General features: G+C 47.2%; 1 protein-coding gene across 5 annotated transcripts in view; it reads right to left on the bottom strand.

The window, feature by feature from the left end:
- The window catches only part of HECTD4 (HECT domain E3 ubiquitin protein ligase 4), a 1,724,100-nt gene that overhangs the window by 539,372 nt on the left and 1,164,047 nt on the right, over nt 1–20,681 (bottom strand). For all 5 annotated transcript variants that reach the window (XR_011199486.1, XM_069214810.1, XM_069214812.1 and 2 more), the window contains exons 52-55: nt 19,532–19,658; nt 18,869–19,006; nt 17,946–18,082; nt 2,521–2,681 (exon numbers count right to left, since the gene is read on the bottom strand). Coding sequence is in view for 4 of the 5 variants with exons in the window: in XM_069214810.1 (XP_069070911.1) it covers nt 2,521–2,681; nt 17,946–18,082; nt 18,869–19,006; nt 19,532–19,658 (563 nt within the window). In the remaining variant the exon portion in view is untranslated. The remainder of the gene's footprint in view (nt 1–2,520; nt 2,682–17,945; nt 18,083–18,868; nt 19,007–19,531; nt 19,659–20,681) is intronic.

Here is a 20,681-nt window from a genome sequence, read left to right as displayed (position 1 = left end):
AGGACCTGTAAGAGAAGGGGACATAGTCCAGTCCACGCAGGTGTGTCCAGGTGGGGCATTTTACCATCTGTGAATGAAGATCCGGGTCGACGAGGGAAGATGAAGATCAGCTGTGAAGCCCAGTAGCTGCGGGGAGGACCTTGGAGTCGTGCAGATGATGTACCATGCCGGTCGCAGGTGGGCAGGAGGACCACCAACAAGCCTTGGCAAAGGCAAATCTGGGAAGAAGAGGATTTGCAGCAAAGAAGAGGGGAGTCTGGGCTGGCAGGAAAGCCAGAAGAAGCAGTCGCAGACCCCACAGGCAACCCACCTGCAGCAGGCACAGTAAGTTGTAGTGCGGCCCAGTCAGCAAACCTAGAGAGGAGTGCCACGTTACTGGAGCAGCAGGGAAAGACTGTCCTTGCAAGGAGGAAGTGCTGGAGGCCGGAGTTACTTGGAGGCTGAAGATCCCTTGGAGCAGCAGTCAACACGCCTTGGTTGCTGCAAGAATTGCGGTGCAAAGGGGTACTGTCCTGCAAGGTGAGCCAACTGCTCACCTGCAAGGTGAGGGCAGAGAGGACCAAGCGGACCACTCAGGACCACCACCTGTGCTGGAGGATCAACACAGTTCCTGTGGAGAGCAGATCCCAGTACAGTAGACAGACGACGTTGCCTCAGGTGCCTGTGAATGCGTGGGTTGACGCCTTCACTCCAAGGCTTCTTTGGTGCAGCTGATGTCTTGCCAACCCCAGAGGATGCATAGCTGTGGAAATTGCAATTACTGGAAGGAGCCGAAGAAACGATGTTGCAATGCGAGGTCGTCTCAGGAGTTGCAGGCTTGTTTGGTTCCTGTGAAGTCCAACAGCGGTTCCGGTGGCCAGGAGCAGAAGAGATCATTGCAGAGGAGCCCTGGTGGAGTCTTGCACGCTGAATCTGGGGACCTACCGGCAAGGGAGTCCCTAAATAGCCCTAACAGCAGGCTTGGCCACTCTGCAGGGTGCCCACCTATCACAGAGGATCACTGACGTCAATCACCTGTCCAGACCAACCAGATGCTCCCAGGGGCCTCTGCACACCCTGTTTCCAAGATGGCAAAATCAAGTTGCCACCTGAGGAAACTCTGGGCAGCCCCCCTGTGGTGGTGATGGACAGGGGGGTGGTCACTCCCCTTTCCTTTGTGTGGTTTTTGCGCCAGAGCAGGGACCGGGGGATTCTGGACTGGCGCAAACCAAGAAAGCACTGCAAAGCAAGCCTGTGGCATGAGGAGGCTACCTCTCCCCAGACTTGTAATACCTATTTCAAAGGGAGAGGCTGTCGCCCCCCCTCTTCCACAGGAAATCTTTTTGTTCTGCCTTCCATTGCTTGTGCTGGTCAAGCAGCAGGAGGACAGAAATCTATGTGACGGGCTATGGCAGCATGGGCTGCCCGCAAACTCTGGAAGACTGGTAGGAGCAATACTGGAGGGGTGCTCTAAGGAGCCTCCAGAGTGCATGTAATTATGCCAGCAATACTGGCATTAGTACTGGGGTATGATTCTGACATGTTTGATACCAAACATGCCTAGGTTCGGAATTACCATTATGTAGCTGGAACACAGTTATTGAGTGACCTGTGGCCAGTACACGGGTAAAATGGCTTCCCTGCACTTATGAAGTCCAATGTATTGGAACTGGAGTTTGTAGGGGGCACCCATTCTCATGCAGGTTTGCTCTCACACACAGGGACCTGAACCCTGCCCTCTGGGATAGGAGGGCCTACCATAGCGGTGACTTACACTGACCTGGTGCAGTGACCAGAAGTGGAAGGGTGCATGCACCTTTTCACGCAGGCTACAAAGGCATGTCTGCAGACATAATTTGCATGGGCTCCTATGGGTGGCATACAACATGCTGCAGCCCATAGGACCCCTGGTATTCCAATGCCCTTGGTACCTAAGTACCATATACTAGGGACTTACAGGGGTACACCAGTATGCAAATTTTGGAGTGTAAAGTGTACCAAAGCAACCACATTTAGAGGAGAGATCACAATCACTGGGTTCCTGATTAGCAGCATCCCAGTGATAATAGTCTAAGCACACTGATAAATTGGCACTAAGTGGTGGTAACCATGCCAAAAAGATTGACTTTCCTATAGTTGGCGCACATAGGATTGCATGTATAGGCTCCAAAAGTGATTTCAAAAGTGGAATGGTGTCAGGACAGAGCCACACAACGCCACCTGACTGTGCACAGAGGTACTGCTGAAACGTTTCCAGATGTGGTTTCATGCCTGGCGAACATTCAAAATGTGAGAAATCTATAGACAGAAGTCTCTATCAGAAATAAGTTTCTGGATAGTCTGGTGACTGGGATTTTCAAATGTGGAGAAATCTGTATAAAGAAGCAACCATCAGAACAGCAAGCAGTTAAACAATATAGGTGGGTAAAAAACTGAGAACATTTCCATTATGCCAAAAATAACATATCATCCTCCGCCATTTCCAAAACTGTGAAGGTAGTGGCATGGTGGGTGGTACATACAAATAGTTTGAGTGGTCACCTGTGAATCTGGATATTTGTGCTGTCCAAGGTCACCAGGCCATTTGTTGCAGTTCTCCTATATCCCACAGGTGGTCGTTCCAGCATGTCAATTGGATACCAGTATCTTACCAAAACTCCTTCACTTCGTAGGTAGGTCTCTACTTGCACCAACTCATTGACCTGTAATGGATTAAGTACTTGAATGTAACTTAAATTAACTAGAAGATATTGGCCTTAAAGCAATTTACACTACAAAATCAAGAACATCTGATGTACCTGCAGGCCAAACAATAACAACTTTCAAAGTTCTTTTGATGTCTCTCAGGACCCTAGTAAAACTATTTTCAAAATGCTCCAGTCTCCCCTGGGCAAAAAAGTTAAATCACCATTTATCACATTAATTTAAAAATCTTTGCGGATCTACTGATTTGCCAGTTAGACCTGGCAAAGACCCAAATGTAACAAAATTACAAGGCGAGCTCCAGGAACAGCACATTTTGAAGGCAAGGCATTTTACTATTAACTATATGTATTTCACATACAAAATAGAAATGAGGGTAACACCACAAACAAGCCCAAAACTCTTAAAATATAAAATTTGCCCGATATTTTTACCATGAAGCCTATCACTGATGAATTGACGGTATACAGATGTAACTATGCTTACCAAAAAAATCACAGAATTCAAACAGAAAGCATCAGCTTTCATCTCTGCATCTATGCAATGATGTATAATTATATTTGCCATGAACCTTATGTGCATGATGCAAAAACAAACAGAAGTGTGAGCATTGCCATTGAGGATAAAACGAAAGCCTTTGACTATCTAACAAAGTAGACTTAGAACTTTTTCACCATGAGTCATAACGATGTAAAGATGATTTCCCAGGTTATCTACCAAAACATGATTTAAAAAACACAATTTGAAGATCACCTATTTCCAAGGGAGAGGAGGTTGCATCCTTCTCCCATAGAAAATCCTTTATTCTGCCTTCCCCTGCTTGAGCTAGGCCGCCAGCAGGACTGCAGAAACCTTGCTCAGGGGTTGGAGCAGCGTGGGCTGCCTGCAGACCTTGGAAGACAGTTAGGTGCAACACATGCAGATCCTTCTAAGGAGCCCCCAGAGTGCATGGAATCATGCCACCAATACAGACATCAGTATTGGGGTATGATTCCGACACTTTTGATACCAAACTTGCCTAGGTTGGGTGACCTATGACCAGTACACAGCTAAAATGGCTTCCCTGCACTTTCGAAGCCAAGGGAATTGTAATTGGAGTTTGCAGGGCACCTTTGCTCTTGCAGGGGTGCCCACACACACAGGGCCCTACAGCCTCCCCTCTGGGCTAGGACGGCCTACCACAGGGGTGACTTACCGTGACCTGTAGTGAAAGGGTGCATGCACCTTTTCACGCTGACTGCAATGGCAGGACTGCAGATACATTTTGCATGGGCTCCCATGGGTGGCATAATATGTGCTGCAGCCCATTAAGGAACCCCTGGTGTACCAATGCCATGGGTACCTAAGCACCATATATTAGGCACTTATATGAGGGCACCAGTATGCCAACTGTGGGGTGTGCAAAGTCCCAAGCAACCAAATTTAGAGGGAAATAGCACAATAACTGGGATCCTGGTTAACAGGATTCCAGTGAACACAGTCAAAACACACTGACAGCAGGCAATAAGGGGGGTAACCATGCCAAAAAGAGGGTACTTTCCTAGAGAGTCAATCCCCTGCATTTGCAAGCACGTAAGGCAACGACCTCTAGCTGCTAAGATCTACTGTCCTCTGGACCGGTGAAGATTCTCCAACACAGGTGTTTCTGAGGGGTCACCAGGGACCTCTCTGCCTTCTATCTAACTTGGGAGACGGTGAACCTTTGCCTCTTTCCCAAGGACAGTACACTGTGAATGTTGCAGCAACCAAGGCTTGTTGACTCCTGCTCGGAGGGATCTTCAGCCTCCAAGAAGCACAGTCCCCCAGTGCTCTACCTCTGCAAGGATAGTCTCCTCTATGCTCCTCCAGTGACGTGGGACTCCTCTTCAGGTGTGTTGCCTGGACCTCACTGCGACTTACTGTGCCTGCTGCCAGTGGGTTGCTTGTGGGGGCTCCGACTGCTTCTTCTGGCTCTCCCGTCTTCTTAGGGTCAGCTCAGATTCCCCTCTAAGGGTCGAGTCCCCAGGACCTTGCTGGTCCCCTCCAGCCCTCCAAATCTTATTCAGATCCAATTTGCATTTGCTTGTGCTTGCTGGTGGTCCTCCTGACCAGTAACCCGTCTGCAATCCGGCTACCGACGAGGGACAGTTCCTAGACAACTTCATGGACTCCTCTGAAGCTCCTGGACTCTGCAGCTGGACTTCATCCACCACCATCGACCCGGATCTTCACCCACAGAAGGGTGGGCTTTGCCTCCTGCCCGGACACTCCTGCATGGACTGGACTCTGTCCACTACTGTTACAGGTCCCCTTCATCCGGAATCCACCATTGGGTTCCACCGGTCTGTACCTGTCCTTGCATTGCTCCAATTCTAAGTCCCCATGATAGCCTATGGGACAACCAGGTAACTTACCTCTGCTCTCCCGGTTGCTGGGGGTCTTCTAGATACTCACCTCTTGGCGATCCATACTCTCCCAGCCCTTGGCTAGCTGCTCAATATCCTCTGATGGAGGACCCGTTCTCGCATTCCACTATTTTAGTTTATGGTTTGGGCCCCCCGCTAATAGGGCACTTGCTATTTCTAATGTTTCTATGCTAATTCCTAGCACTTACATCTGTATATTTTGTATGTTCTTACCTCCAGAGAGGGGGGAATTGCCTATGGTATTCTAGTTCAAGGTTAATACAATAAAGAACCTTTATTTTTGCATTACTGTGTGGTTCTTTTCATGTGTGATAAGTTGTGTGACTACTGTGGTATTGCATGTGCTTTACACTCCTAGATAAGTCTTGGCTGCTCACCACAGCTACCACTACAGAACCATGGCTCCCTAGACACTGTAACACCTACTAATAAAGGTTTCCTGGACCTGGTATAAGGTGCCAACACCACAGGTGTCCACCACACACCAGGCCAGCATCCTACACCGCACGTACATTTAGAACTCTGGCCAAGTAATTTGCTACTATGCAAATCTGATGGTCCTGAACTCAGGACCAGAGTCTTCGTAGAGCCTCTCTGCAGAGAAGATATGACCCTACACCTCCCTGTTTGCTGACATACCACACTGCAGTAGTATTGTCTGTTACGCCCTGCGCTGACTGACCACAAATGAAAGGGAGAGCCAGATGTATTGCCAACAATTCCAACAGCATGATGTGCAACAACTGTTCCTCTTGAGACCAAAGTCCTTTAATCTCCAGATCCCCCAGATGTGCTCCCCATCCTAGAGCGGAAGCATCCGTGATCACTGTGGCCACTAAGGTGGAGGAAAAAATGGCTTCCTTTGGGACAGACTGCCGTCCATACTCCACGGTCGAAGATCCACTTCAGTGTCTCTGGAGATTTTGACTGACTCTAAGATCACCGTTGTATTGAAACCATTGCTCACGGAGGCACCACTGGGGGTCCTCATGTGTCAACGTGTATGGGTGACTAACAGAATGCAGACGTCTATCAGACCGAGCAGGTACAGGACCTTCAGGTCTGGAACCATTGCTCCTCTCTGAAACATCGGCATCATAGGATGAATGATTAGAATTTTCTGTGGAGGAGGGTAGGCATGATTCACTGTAGTGTCCAATACTGCCCCTATGAACAGGGTGTGCTGAGAGGGCTCTTGGTGAGATTTAGGCATGTTGATGGAAAAGTCCAGGTTGTACAACAACTGAATTGTCAACTGCAAACTACGCAGCACCAACTATGGAGACTTGACTTTGATCAGCCAATCGTCCAGGTAAAGGAATAATGGTAATCCCTACCTTCAGAGATGGGCTGCAATTACCGCCATCACCTTAGTGAAGACTCGAGCTGCTGAAGTAAGCCCAAACGGAAGGACTGCAAACTGGTAATGTTGAGACCACACCATGAAGCGGAGATACTTCCTGTGCGACTGCAGAAGGGGAATGTGAAAATACGCATCCTGCAAATCGATTGAAACCATCCAGTCTTTCTTGTCGAGCACAAGAAGCACCTGTGTTAGGGTCAGCATCTAAAATTTTACCTGTTTGAGGAACCAATTCAAAATCCTGAGGTCTACGATCGGACATAAATGACAGTTATTTCTGGGGATCAGGAACTACCCAGAATATAGCATCCCTGACCCCATTCCTGCTCTGGAAACAAACCCACTCCACCCTTCTGAAGTAGGGATTGAACCTCCTGTTGGAGGAGCAGAAGATGTTCTTCTGAATAAAAAACTTGTTGGGGAGGAAAGGGTGGGGGAAATTCTTGAAAGGGTAGAGTGTACCCATTTCTACAATGCCCAAAGCCCACAGGTCTGATGTTATGGACCTCCACTGTTGTAAAAAGGGACAACCTTTCTCCCACTGGCAAAGCATCCTTCAAGAAGGCAGAACTAGGGCTACTTTCCTCTGACGTTGGCCGGGAAAGGAGAGGAGGAGGAGGAAGGCTGATGGGCAGCTCCTCAATGTCTGGATTGGCAGACTGCTGCTGCTATTGAAACTGGTGTCTGCCAATAAAGGAACAGTTCCAGCCAAACACCCAGAACTTGTGAAATGACCTGTAGGCTCTAGGCTGAGAATGCAAGCCTAAAGATCTTGCTGTCACTTAGCTGTCATTGAATCTCACAGCCGTACCCCATCGAAAGGCAAATCCATCAGAGTGGACTGTATGTCAGGCGAGAATCCAGACCCCCTCAGCCAAGCGTGTCACCATGTAGCAACAGAGGTCACCATTGCTCTAGCCACTGAATCAGCTGTGTCCAGGACGGACTGAATAACTTGTCTTGTTGCTGCCTGGCTGTCATTCAACAGTTCGACAAAGTGCCCCTTAGCATCTTTCAGCAGCTTTGGAATCACTTCCATAGCATAACACATCAAGAAATGTATATAGCGGCCCAAGAGACATGAACCAGAGGTCAACTTCAGAACCATACTCAGTGAAGAAAATACCTTCTTTGCAGATTGTTCCATTTTCTTAGACTCCCTGAAGCAGTCTTGTACCTTCTGGCAATGGGCTGAGACAATGCCAGAGACAACAAAGGTTTCTGCCAATTGTCCAACACAGGCGAAAAAGTTACTTACCTTCGGTAACACATTATCTGGTAGAGACTCTAGCTGCAGATTTCATACCTTAGAACTTCCAGGCGTCAGCTTGGAATCCGGAACCTTTTGCTCAGCAATATTGTAGGAAAGTGCCCCTCTTGGCATGGTTACCCCCCACGTTTTGCCTGGCAATGATGCTAACTTGACTAAGTGTATGCTGGGATCCTGCTAACCAAGCCCTAGAACCAATGTTCTTTCCCTAAACTGTACCATTGTTTCCCCAATAGGCACACCCTTGGCACACGGCTACGTCCCTTGTAAAAGGTATCAGTGGTACCAAGGGCTCTCTGGCCAGGAAGGGTCTCTAAGGGCTCTAGCATGTATTGTGCCACCCTAAGATCCCCTCACCAAACACATGCACACTGCCATTGCAGACTGTGGGTGTTGGTGGGGAGAAAAAGGTGGTCGACAAGGCATCCCTCTCAGGCTGCCATGCCCACAAATCGCTGCCTGTGCCATAGTTAAGTCACCTCTCTAGCAGGCCTTACAGCCCTAAGGCAGGGTGCACTATACCACAGGTGAGGGCATAGTTGCATGAGCAATATCTCCCTACAGTGTCCAAGTTCATTCTTAGACATTGTGAGTGCAGAGTGACCATATTAAGTACATGGGCTGGGAGTTTGTCATTAGAACTCCAAAGCTCCATGATGGCTTCACTGAAGACTGGGAAGTCTGATATCAAACTTCTCAGCACAATAAACCTACACTGATGCCAGTGTTGGATTTATTGATCTTCAAGATGCCCCCTGTATTTTACCCACCCCTTTAGTGCAGGGCTGACCAGTCTGTGCCAACCTGTCACTAACAGACAAGTGTCTGACTCCATGGGCTGAGTGCATTTGTGCTCTCTGGGGTCAGAAACAAAGCCTACTCTGGGTGGAGGTTTTTCATACACACCGCCCTGCAGGAACTGCAACACTTGGCGGTGAGCCTCAAATGCTCCTGCTTCGTGCTAACGGGCACTCCAGCTAGCAGAAGGTGCCCCCCCCCCCCCCCTCCCCAGACCAAGCCCTACTTTTGGCAGCAGGTCTAGCGGGAAAATGAGTAAACACCAAGAGGAGTGTCTAGCCCAGCTGGGACCACCCCTAGGGAGCCCTGAGCGGAGGTAAACCCCTCCTGGCAGAATCCTTCATCTTGCTTTGGAGGATGTTAGCCAATAGGGTTAGGGATGTGCCTCCCTCCCCAAAAGGGAGGGGACACAGGAACGGTGTAGCCACCCTCGGGGACAGTAGCCATTGGCTACTGCTCTCTGACCCCTGTAAAACCCCTAAATCTAGTATTTAGGGCCCCCCACAAACCTTGCTCTTCAGACCCTTGACGACCTAAGAAGAGGAAGAAGGACTGAAGAGCCACACCAGCGGAGAAGACTCCAGATGACTACTGACTTGGCCACAGACCTACTGGTCTGTCAGCAGCTTCAAGAATCCTGCTACAAGATGACGACTCGTCCTGCAGGGCCAGCGACCTCTACAAACCCCCAGAGGACTGCTTGCCAACCCAAGGACCAAGATCTCCCGATGAGTGGCCCTGTCTACAAAGAAACATTGAAAAGGACTCCAGAACTGCCCCAGATCCGTGAGTCCTGCCCACTCTGCACATGATGCCCACAGCCCGTGTCCAGGTGGCTCACCTCTCCAGAGAAGGTCTCCAGGTGATTCTAACCTCGAGTGCACCCTGGGTTGACCCCTCCTGACCAACACGACAACACCTGCAGCTTAAATCCAGAGGACTCCCCCCTGACCGAGACCAGCTGCTGGGAAGATTTGCAGACACCTAAAGGTAAACTTGCACCTGCAGCCCCTTGGCCTTGGGGAACCCAACAGACAGTCTAGCAACATCCAGTGGGCTCTCTACTTACCTGTTCAGCAGTTGGGTTTCTTCAGTGGACTCCCTGGACGATGCCTGCAGCATCTTTTGTTACCCCTGGGGTTTCCTCATTGAAAAGCAATGGGCGCCTGATACTGTGTTTGCACCCTGCACCCGGCCGCCCCTGTACCGCTGAGGGTGTTTGGTGCTAACCTGTGGCGCCACCGGTGCTGATCTAAACTCCCCAGGTCTGTGCCCTGAAGTTGCGGGTACTTACCTGCAAGTAGTTTCTTTCTGAGCACCCTTGTCTCCAAAGGATTCCATTGGGTGCCCGACACCAACTTTGACCTCTGCACCTGGCTGGCCCCTTTTTGCTGGTGGTGCACCCTTGGAATCTTCCTAAACTTTGCCCTGTGGACACCTTAACCCCAAAGACTGGGATTGTAAATCGAGTACTTACCTGTGAATTATGTTGTTACTTTTCCTCCTCTAGGATTGCATTACTTTCTAGGAGAAATTGCACTTTAAGTGTCCACTTTTGAAACTGAAAAGCATTACTTACCTGTAAACTGTTTTACTTGTGAATTCTAAACAAAGCGCTTTCGATACTTGAAAGTGATACACTGATGAAACTGTACTTACCTGCAAGAAAGATCCTTTTGGTTCTACAAATAAAGTAACAAAATATACTTTAGATACATAAAAACATTGGCCTGAAGTTAGTCATTAAGTGTGTGCCTCATTTCTTGACTGTGCGTGTAGAACAAATGCTTAGCACTAACCTCTGATAAGCCTAACTGCTCGACCACACTACCCCAAGAGAGAGCATTAGTATTATCTACTTTAGCCTCTGTAAAGCCTCTAGGGATCCACTGGATTCTGTGTACACTATACCTTACTTTGGTATAATATATAAAGAGCCAGCTTCCTAAACTCTGGGCAGAAGTGGTACAGGTGGAAAGGCATACACGAGGCCTCAGCCCCACTTGCGACTAAAAGCATTGCCGAGCGAGTGCCGTCTTGGAAACTCCAACGTGCAATTCTGCTGACATTGCACGTTCTCTTCAGAGGCAAACAGATCTAACCAAGGCTCTCCCACCATCTGAAAGAGTCCTTGTGCGACCTCCTGATGGACACAGCACTGGTGATCTGCTAGGCATCGACTGCTGAGTTTGTCCACTCTGGTGTTCAGAGAACCTGCTAGGTATTGAACAAGGAGGGTTATGCCCTGCTGTTTCAGCCATGTCTAGAGGCACATGACCTCTTGACAAAGGGTCCACAACCCCACATCGCCCTGCTTCTTGCAGTACATTGCAGTGGTGTTGACCATGAACACCTGCATATCTTCACCTTGACAAAAATAAGAAATGCCTTCAACGCTTGTCGAATTGCCTGAAGCTTTAATAGACTGATGTGGAGTCCAGATGCCGCTGGAGACCTGAGTCCCCTGATTTCCACCTTTCCCAGATGACTGCCCCATCCTAGAATCGAAGCATCTGTCATTACTGTGAGATCACAGTTCTTTAACCACCACTGCAGATCTTTTTAAGTTCCCTCCAAGATCTGGAGCATGTCAGACAGATCCCTCTAATGCTGATCCCGCTGGACCTTCAGGTACCACTGCAGGGCCTGCATATGCCACTTAGCATGTTTGTTTACTAACAGGATGCAGGAGGCCATGAGGCCCGACAGCCTCAGAGTCTGTCTCACCAAAATCCAGGCTAGAGGCCAAAACATCAGATTAATATCCTGTATGTTCTCGACTCGCTGCTCAGGAGGATAGGCCTGAAGCTGCACTGTGTCCAGAACAGCTCCATTGAAAGGGAGCTTCTGTGAGGGAGTCAGTTGTGACTTTGGCACGTTTATGGTGAACCCCAGCAAATGCAGGAGGTTCACCGTAGTCTGAAGGTGGGTGATGAGAGCCTGGTGTGTAGGAGCCTTCAACAGCTAGTCGTCAAGTTAGGGAAAGACTGAAACCCCTAACCTGCGCAGATGAGCTGCATCCACTTCCATCACCTTGATGAACACTGAGAGGCACTGGTAGGCTGAAGAGAAGCATGGTAAACTGAAAGTGCTCGTGGCCCACCTTGAATGCAAGTAACGCCTGTGGGTAAGCATGATGGGTATGTGAAAGTACGCATCCTGCAAGTTCAACGCTACCATCCAGTCTCCTTGGTCTAGAGCAGACAAGACCTGAGCTAGAGAGAGCATTTTGCATTTCTCCTTTTTGAGGAAAAGATTGATGTCCCACAAATCCAGATTAGGGTGAAGACCCTTGTTCTTTTTGGGTATCAGAAAGTAGTGGGAATAACAACCACTGCCTACTTCTGATATCGGGACCCTTTTTTGGCTCCCTTGGCCAAGAGAGCTGTAACTTCCTCACGGAGTAAAACCAAATGATCCTCCATCAGCCGTTCTTCTGAGGGAGGCATTGGAGGAGGGAAAGACTGGAAGGGGAGGGAGTTGCCCTTCCATATGATCTGCAAGACTCATTTGTCCGATGTCATGGACCACCAGTGAGGGAGATCATGTCTTGTCCTTCCTATGGTCTTGCAGAATCACAGTAGGAAGGCTTGGACACTGTGGAGGTAGGGAGGCTGGGTGGGGGATGACTTCTGACCAGACCCTCTGGGTCTGAAGGCACCATGACTGCGTCTCCAAATAGGCTGTTGGCCTGGTGGACGACAGTGGCTGGCCTGTGGGGGGGTGTGGTGCCGCACCCCTTCCATAGCCACGAAAGGGGCAAAAGAGATGGTTTGCAAAGGGTCGGCGGGAGGCCCAAGGACTTGGCCGCAGCCCGGGGGTCCTTAAAGCTCTCCAGCGCCAAGTGTGCCTTTTCGCCAAATAGGCGTGAGCCATCGAAGGGCATGTCCATAAGGTTTGCCTGGACATTGCCTGAGAAGCCAGATGTTCGTAGCCAGGCATGGCACCGAAGGGCCACCATTGACTAAATCACTCTGCCCAGCTAATCAGTCATGTCTAAGCCACACAGTATGGTGAACTTCGCTGCAACTCTCCGGTACTTCACTGCTTGAGAGAGGATGGCCCGTGCGTCCTCCAGGACCTGGGTCAACACTTGTGCCACCGTATACCACAGCGTGTGGGAATCACGGCCCAATAAGCATGAGGTGTTCAGTGACCTCAATACCAGGCTGTTGGAAGAAAACATCTTCTTCCCAAGCTAATCCAGCTCCTTGAATTCCCTATCTGGGGTGCGGAAGGAAGGCGCGCGGGAAGTGGAGGCTTGGACTACCAAGCTCTCAGGGTTAGGGTGTTGGGTGAGGAAACTAGGGTTGCCTGGAGCCGGGTGACAACACAGCCAATTGTCCTGTTTGCAGGAGCCCCTGTGCTCGGTTTGGACCAGGTCCCCAGGTGGACATCAGTGAGGGCTTCATTAAAGAGCGACATTGGTTCGGATGAGGAAGACCCTGGTTGAAGAACCTCTGTCAGGAGGTTAGTCCTGACTTGCACTAAGGGCAGTTTGAGGTGCAGGACCTCCTCCGCCCTTTGCACCACCACAGCATAGGACACTCATTCCTCCATAGTCACAGTAAGGGGAGAGAGCAAGCCAGAATCTGGAGAGGTGCCCAGACCACTGGCTTCTCCTAATTCCTCAAACCAGTCCATAGGCTCCATTTGGGTTTCTAAAAGGTCCAGAGACATCTCCCCCTTCCTCTTCAATGCCTGGCTGGTCTAACAAACGCTCAGGCAATGATCTGACATTTGTGGGCGCCGGTGGCACCTGAATCGGCGTTGTGAGATGCCATTCTGGCTCGGAGATCAAAATGGGGCTGGCACCACCGTTGCACAGCGATGTCACCAGGAGCATCAACTTCAGGAACAGCACTGGAGAAGATCTACAGTGTGCAGCCGTCACAGTTCTGGATCCAGAATCGGATCCCTGAGGCCCCAATGAGGCTGAAACTGCCGACACAGAATCTGATGGGGCCTCCTATGAACCCCTGGGGCCTGTAGGTGCTCCAAAGGGGTTGGCCAGCTCAAACATGTGACGCGTGGCCTCGCAAAATTCCTTCAATTGAGCAAGGGCCACTCTGGCTCCCGGAAAGAGGGAAAGGCTGAGAGTCGGCCCTCGCAAATATTCTGCAGAACTGTGTCTGGAACGTCAACGTTGCTGATATGCCTCATCGGCCGATAGGCAAGGTGAAGCCAAAGTCCATTTGGGCGACTTCTTGTATCTCTTCCTTAAGTGCGCAGAGGAAGACTTGGGGCTCCTGGAGCGGTCTTGCGACCTTCTCCTCAACCGGGACCATGACCTCCTCGGAGACGAGCCTGCCGATGTTGACTGACGGGCAGTAAGGAGCTTCACAGAGCACTCCCTCAAAGCTTTCAGAGCCATGGCCCAGCAGCAGTTTGAGCGCGACTTCGAGTCATGGTTATGCGCGAGACACCAAAGGCAAACTAGATTCGGATCGGTCCCCGACATGGCATGATGGTAAGCAGCACACTGCTTGAATCCCCTCTTCCTTGAGGACATCCTCGCACAGGCGAAAAAACTTCAACAAAAAGTTTTTTTTAAAAGGGCTGTCAAAAAAGACGGAGGGGTAGCTCTATACCAGATCTGTGCTTAACCGGCGCAGAAGGAAAAGCACTGATGTACAAATGCCTGGGTGGTGCTTTTATAGTCGACCGTGACATTACAGTCTGCTCCAACAACGCAGACGACGCCACGCAAATCCGAACGGAGCCACCTGACAGCACGCAGGGGTATTACTCAGGAAAAAGTTCCAGATTGTAAGTCGACACCTGAAAATTCTAAGGTAAGGAATCTGCAGCTAGAAGTCTCTGTAGGTAGTTGACTCTGTATATACAATATCAAAATGAGATATAGTGTGCACAGAATCCAGGAGTTCCCCAGAGGCTTAACAGAGGATAAAGTACATAATACTAATGCTCTCTTTTGTGGTAGTGTGGTCGAGCAGTTAGGCTTATCAGAGGGCAGTGCAAAGCATTTGGTGTACACACACACACAAAGTCACACACACTCAATGACTAACTCCAGGCCAATGGTTTTCATAAAGCAAATGTAGGAAGCTGGCCTGATGTGTAGTGAGCACCTAAGTGTTATCATCTTATACCCGGTCCATGTATCCCTTATTAGTGAGATGTAGGCAGTGTCTAGGAAGCCAGGGCTCCCTAGAGTTAGCTGTGGATGAGCAGTCAAGACTCATCTAGGAGACATGCAAAGCTTATACAATACCACTACAGTCACACAGAACTAACACACATGAAAGACCCACACAGTTTTACAAAAATAAAGGTACTTAATTATGGTAACACAAATACTAAAATAATGTATAGGCAATACTCCACTAGCAGATGAGTAAATACACTATTATATACACATTAGAAGTAAGGAATTGGCATAGAAAACAATAGAAAACAGTGAAATAGCAGAATACAATGGAGACAATAGGGGGAGACTAAACCATATACTAAGTAAGTGGAATATGAAAGCCAATGCCCCACCCGAGGAAGTGGAATCTGTAAAGGGGAGCTGGAGGAACTAGGAACCCCAAAAGGTAAGTACCCGGGTGCCCCCGCATCGACCAGGAGAGAAGAGGTAAGTACCTGTTTTTTTCACCAAACCCACAGGTAAACTTTGGAAAAGGACTGTGCAAGAACCAAGCAAGACTGAAAGAAACCAAAGGTGGATCCTGACAGAAGAGGACCTGCAAATGAAGGGGACCAAATCCAGTTCGATTTGGAGTGTACTGTTGTGAAAAGAGCCACTACCCACACTTCTGGAGATGCAGGACCAGGTAGATGGTTAAGACAAGGAGTCAGCTGTGCGGGACAGGAGCAGGAGTCAGCTGTGCAGCACAGAAGCAGGGAAAGAGTGCAAAAAGTGATGCAGACAATGTCCCACGTTGGAGGAAGAGTTGCAGTCAGTCAGTGCTGTGGAAAAAGCAACAACAAACCTTGGCAAAGGCAAGAGTCGCAGAGCAGAAAGGTTTAGGGGGACTCAACCCAAGGAGGGGATTCCCAGGTGATGCTCAGCAGTGGAAGAGTCGGAAAATGAGGATGTAGCCCCCCACAGGTAACAGGCACAGGAATCGCAGTGAGGCCCACTCAGCACATCTGGAGAGGAGTCCCACGTCGCTGGAGGAGCAGGCAGGAGACAGTGCTTTGCAGGGAAGAGTGCTAGATGCCGGGGCTAACAGATCCTGAAGTTCCCTTGGAAGAAGAGCCAACAAGTTTGGTAGCTGCAAGAGTCGCAGGTGCACAGGGGTACTGTCCTGCAAGGAGACACAAGAGCCTACTGTTTCCCAAGTTGGACAGCTGGTAGAGAGGACCAAGGGGACCACTACAGACCACCACCTGTGATGCAGGATCCATGCAGTTCCGGAGAAGAGAGGATCCACACAGCCTGTCATTGTTGCAGTTGGTGCCTGCGGATGCAGGGGAGTGACTCCTTCACTTCAGGGGAGATTGCATCTTGCATCTTGTGCAGGCTGAAGACTCGCCGACCTGAGAGGATGCACAGCCAGGGAAATGTTGAGGTTGCTGGAAGGAGCCGGGGAAACAAGGTTGCAGAGCGGAGTCGTCGCTGTAGTTGCAGATTGTCAGCTCCTGGAGGGTCCAGTTGCAGTTCCAGAGGCCAGAAGATGAAGTAAACAATGCAGAGAAGTCCTGCTGGAATCTTGCACATCGAGTCTGAGGACCCACCAAGAGGGGGACCCTAAATAGCCCAGGAAGTGGGACTCAGAAGGGGGCTGTGATGTCACCTTCTTGACCTGGCCACTCAGATGATCCCAGAAGCCTCTGCCCACCTTGGATTCAAGATGGCGGAATCGAGTGGTCACCTGAAGGAGCTCTAGGCACCACCCCTTGGGTGGTGATGGACAGGGAAGTGGTCACTCCCCTTTCATTTGTCCAGTTTTGTGCCAGAGCAGGGACCCGGGGTCCCTGGACTGGTGCAAACCGGTTTATGCCAACAGGGCACCAAATGTGCCCTTCAAAGCATACCGGTGGCTTGGGGAGGCTACCCCTCCCAAGCCATGTAACACCTATTTCCAAGGGAAGAGGATGTTACCTCCCTCCCCCACAGGAAATCCTTTGTTCTGCTTTCCTGGGCCTCAGCTGGTCAAGCAGCAGGAAGGCAGCAACCTGTCTGAGGGGTGGCAGCAGCGCGGGCTGCCCGGAAAACCCAAGAAGACTGGAAGGAGCAATGCTTGGTGTCCACTAAGGAGCCCCACGAGTGCATGGAATCATACAACCAATAATGGCAACAGTACTGGGGTATGATTCAGACATGTTTGATACCAAACATGCCCAGGATGGGAGTTATCATTATGTAGCTGGACACAGTTATATAGGTACAGTGTCCAATACACGGGTAAAATGGCTTCCCCGCACTTACAAAGTCCGTTGTAATGGAGCTGGAGTTCGTAGGGGCACCTCTGCTTATACAGGGGTGCCCTCATACACAGGTGCCTGCACCCTGCCATCTGAGCTAGCAGGGCCTACCAAAGGGGTCACTTATAGTGACCTGGTGCAGTGACCAGTAGTGAAAGGGCGCATGTACCTTTTCATGCAGGCTGCAATGGCAGGCTTGCAGACACATTATGCATGGGCTCCCATTGGTAGCACAATACATGCTGCAACCCATGAGGAACCCCTGGTGCCCCAATGCCCTGGGTACCTAAGTACCATATACTAGGGACATTATATGGGGGCACCAGTATGCCAATTATGAGGTGTGCAAAGTCCTAAGCAACCAAATTTAGAGAAAGAGAGCAGGATCCCACTGAAAACAGTCAAAGTACACTGACAGCAGGGAAAAATTGGGGTAACCATGCCAACAAACCGTATCCACTGTTTTACCCACATTAAACACTGTCCCCAACATTAACCTAAGGACAGATGAAAAAAAAGTTACACCTCAAAGGCGTGGAAAAAAGGGAACTTATGTCAATTCACAGACAAGGTCTATTTATGGCTCCAGTGACATCACACAGAGTTGCGTGCAGAGCCGTGGCATTGTGATGTCTTCTTCGACGTGAAGAGCTATGACGCAAGGTTTCTGTAGAATCCTGGCTCATTGGGGATATTAAAAAAGGTGAGGAATCCACAGGTAGATGTATCCATCAGAATTCTCTGTTTGGTGAAGGTACGAATTCTATTTTCCACTAAGAAAGGACTAGGTAGTTGCCCTTACTCCTTGCATAACGAGTTCAGCAGAACAAATACATTCATAATAAAAGTAAGACATCAAATGCGTGTATGGCAAAAGCTAGAGGTGACTTACCAAAAAAAAAAAAAAAAACAGCCCAAACATACATGCATGTGTGTGTACATATCGATATCTATATATATATATCGATATCTATATCTATATATATATATATATATATATATATATATATATATATTAATCTAGGTTTCTCACTGAATCAACATCCAGGACTACTCCATGTAGAGCAAATGTCTTCAGCATCCCTCGAATTGCAAACTTAGGTAAAGCTGTCCCAACAGAAGCGCTGGTGACATTGTTACTGTCAGGAGACCGTATCACCACGGTTAGACCTACGAAAGAAAAACAAATTTATGAGACCTTCCTCTTTGGATGGAGTCACAAGTTGTAAACAGATTAGGCAAGATGATTTAAACAAAAGTAAATGAAGTAGAATAAATACAAAAGTCAAGAATCAATTCACACAATCAGCAGAATTATAAAAATAATCTGTAAGCTGAATCATTTTTCTTAAATCTAACCATGGAAATTTTTTACCAAGAGTTAACACCCTCTATGATGTCCATCAGGATATATTGCCATATCTTAATTGAAACCAGATTTAAAAATAGCGAACGTGAGAAATGTAAAATTATTTTGTTAAATAAAATCTTACTGCAATTAAGAACATTAAGTTAATGCTTCTGTCCAGCATCAGAACATGAAACTGCAAGCAACGCAATTTGAATCACCAGTTAAAGCAACATCATATTTCAAAAGCATAGGCAAAAGTCTCATAGATTGCATTTTAAGGGCAATCACTATAAATCTTCATAGATATTTGGAAAACGGATTATAACTTACAAACTAAATTTGCATTTATGAGTGATCATAAACTTCAGTACAATAAATCATTATTTGTGGTGTACCAATTTATTAACGGAGCAATAAAAGTCCTAATAATTATGTAATTTGTGCTAAAACAGTTATTCTGACTCATTTATATCAGATATGGGCCTTTCCGAAAACCAATGGATTAAAAAAAAATGTTTATGTTTGCATCATACTGTACTTAGGGTCTGAAAAGATCAAATTTAACAAAGACACTATTTGAACATGATACAAAAATAATACAATACCTTTTCGAACTTTATCAATTGTGAATTTATTTGCTTCATCCTTGATATCTTCAATAGTAGGAAGATACAAGTCTCTTGGAATACCACCATTTTCTTCATAGAGGAATTCTACTGTTTGTCTCGCTATGTCGACCATGCCTGAAACGCACAAGATATTTAGCTTTACTCTCTGCTTACCTTCTATATTCACAAATGTTTCTTGCACTTATTTCAATTGACCGTTTAAGAATTTTGAAAATGTTATATTTTGTTATACAAGTATGTATTAATGCAAAGTGTCACACAAGGGTAATGTGTGGAAAACTCAATTATTCTGATGACAGTTATTTACAGGACTGTTTGGGTTGAACCAACTATACAATATATCAAAATACCTAGAAATCGTTTGGATGCAAAGCAATTTCCTCTACCCAGTGAAAAGGGCCTTCAGATCATTACAGGTACAACAGCGACAAATAATCATTGTTGGGATACCATACATTTAATGTTTTGCATACTTCAGTGAAATCCTTAGATGAATGATTTGAGAACACACAGTTGTATCCTCATTAAATATTGTGCTTTCATTTGGATGCATGATTAAAGAACATTCAGTTGTGCCCTGATTAAATTGTGTGCTTTCATAAAAATCTTAAAAGAGAAATGTTAAAAAAACACTCATACCAAGTTGCAATGCTCCCTTAATCTGGTCCAAACCAGATTTCCTTTCAGCTTCATTTCGAAAACGCCTTCTAATTGTTGGGAAAACTTTGGTCTCCCATGCTTTCACCAGGAGGGCATAGTGATCCTCCTAGAAAGAAACAACACAATCATTTAGAACTTTAATTTCCAGAGCAGAGCTAAATAGGGAGAGGGGTGCAAGTGGCCTATACTGACATAAGGCGAAAACTTGAGCAAGGGTCTACTCAAAAGCGTTTGCAAATGTAAAATTATGTAATGATCATCTATATGTCTTATACTAGCAGTATTCATCAAGCTTCATTTTAAGATCATTTATAGTCCTGATATAAGCCTTTACAAAATAACAGAACTTTAAAATAAAATTGCACATCATGTGGTTAAAATTCATACACAAAAAAATTAAAGCGTAACTACAGTAGCATCGATTTATTGTCCAAATATTATACAGAAGATCAGTATATATTTGCAGATTCAAAAATATTCTACAAAAGTAATGGTGTTTTGCTGGTAGTACTGACTGACAGATAAAACTTGTATTTGAACAGTGCATGTATCTAGGCCATCTGTATGTTGGTTTAAATTCTTCTGGAAAAGGTTTAACAAGGATGCACTTATCAGTATCTAACCAGGTAATCAATTATGGGAGATAACTGATATGTGCTTGTCAGAAGGATTGGATAGGTCAGTAACCTATTAGCTCTAATACAGAGGGAAACTGGCTGGAAATGTTTGCTTACAGTTACATGTCCTGTATACTAATTTATATATTACATTCTATTTTTCAATCTACTGCTGCAACATAAATGCAAATGATCATATTTGTATCTCTTGAATTCTACAGTTACATAACCTAGTAATTAAACAAATCAGCAAATCAAGTATTGTTTTAACTTTAACTTAGAGTAAACTGTAGCATTAGACCTCTATTCAAAAACTGATTTAAAAAAAAATAATCTATAAACTCTAGGTTCCATAATTACCTTCAAATAGCTTTGTGAATGAAACTTGGTATGAAAATTGCAAAGAGGTAACAAATATTGCAGAGCTTGGGCATGCATACAGTTGCCCATGAACTTTTGAGATCTTATTACACTCTTCAGCTACTGATAAAACAAAACCCTGGAATTAATTT

Source organism: Pleurodeles waltl, chromosome 11, assembly GCF_031143425.1.
Source record: "Pleurodeles waltl isolate 20211129_DDA chromosome 11, aPleWal1.hap1.20221129, whole genome shotgun sequence".
Taxonomy (NCBI): Eukaryota; Metazoa; Chordata; class Amphibia; order Caudata; family Salamandridae; genus Pleurodeles; species Pleurodeles waltl.
The sequence above is the reverse complement of the archived record's forward strand: the minus strand, read 5'-3'. Positions and strand labels throughout refer to the sequence as shown.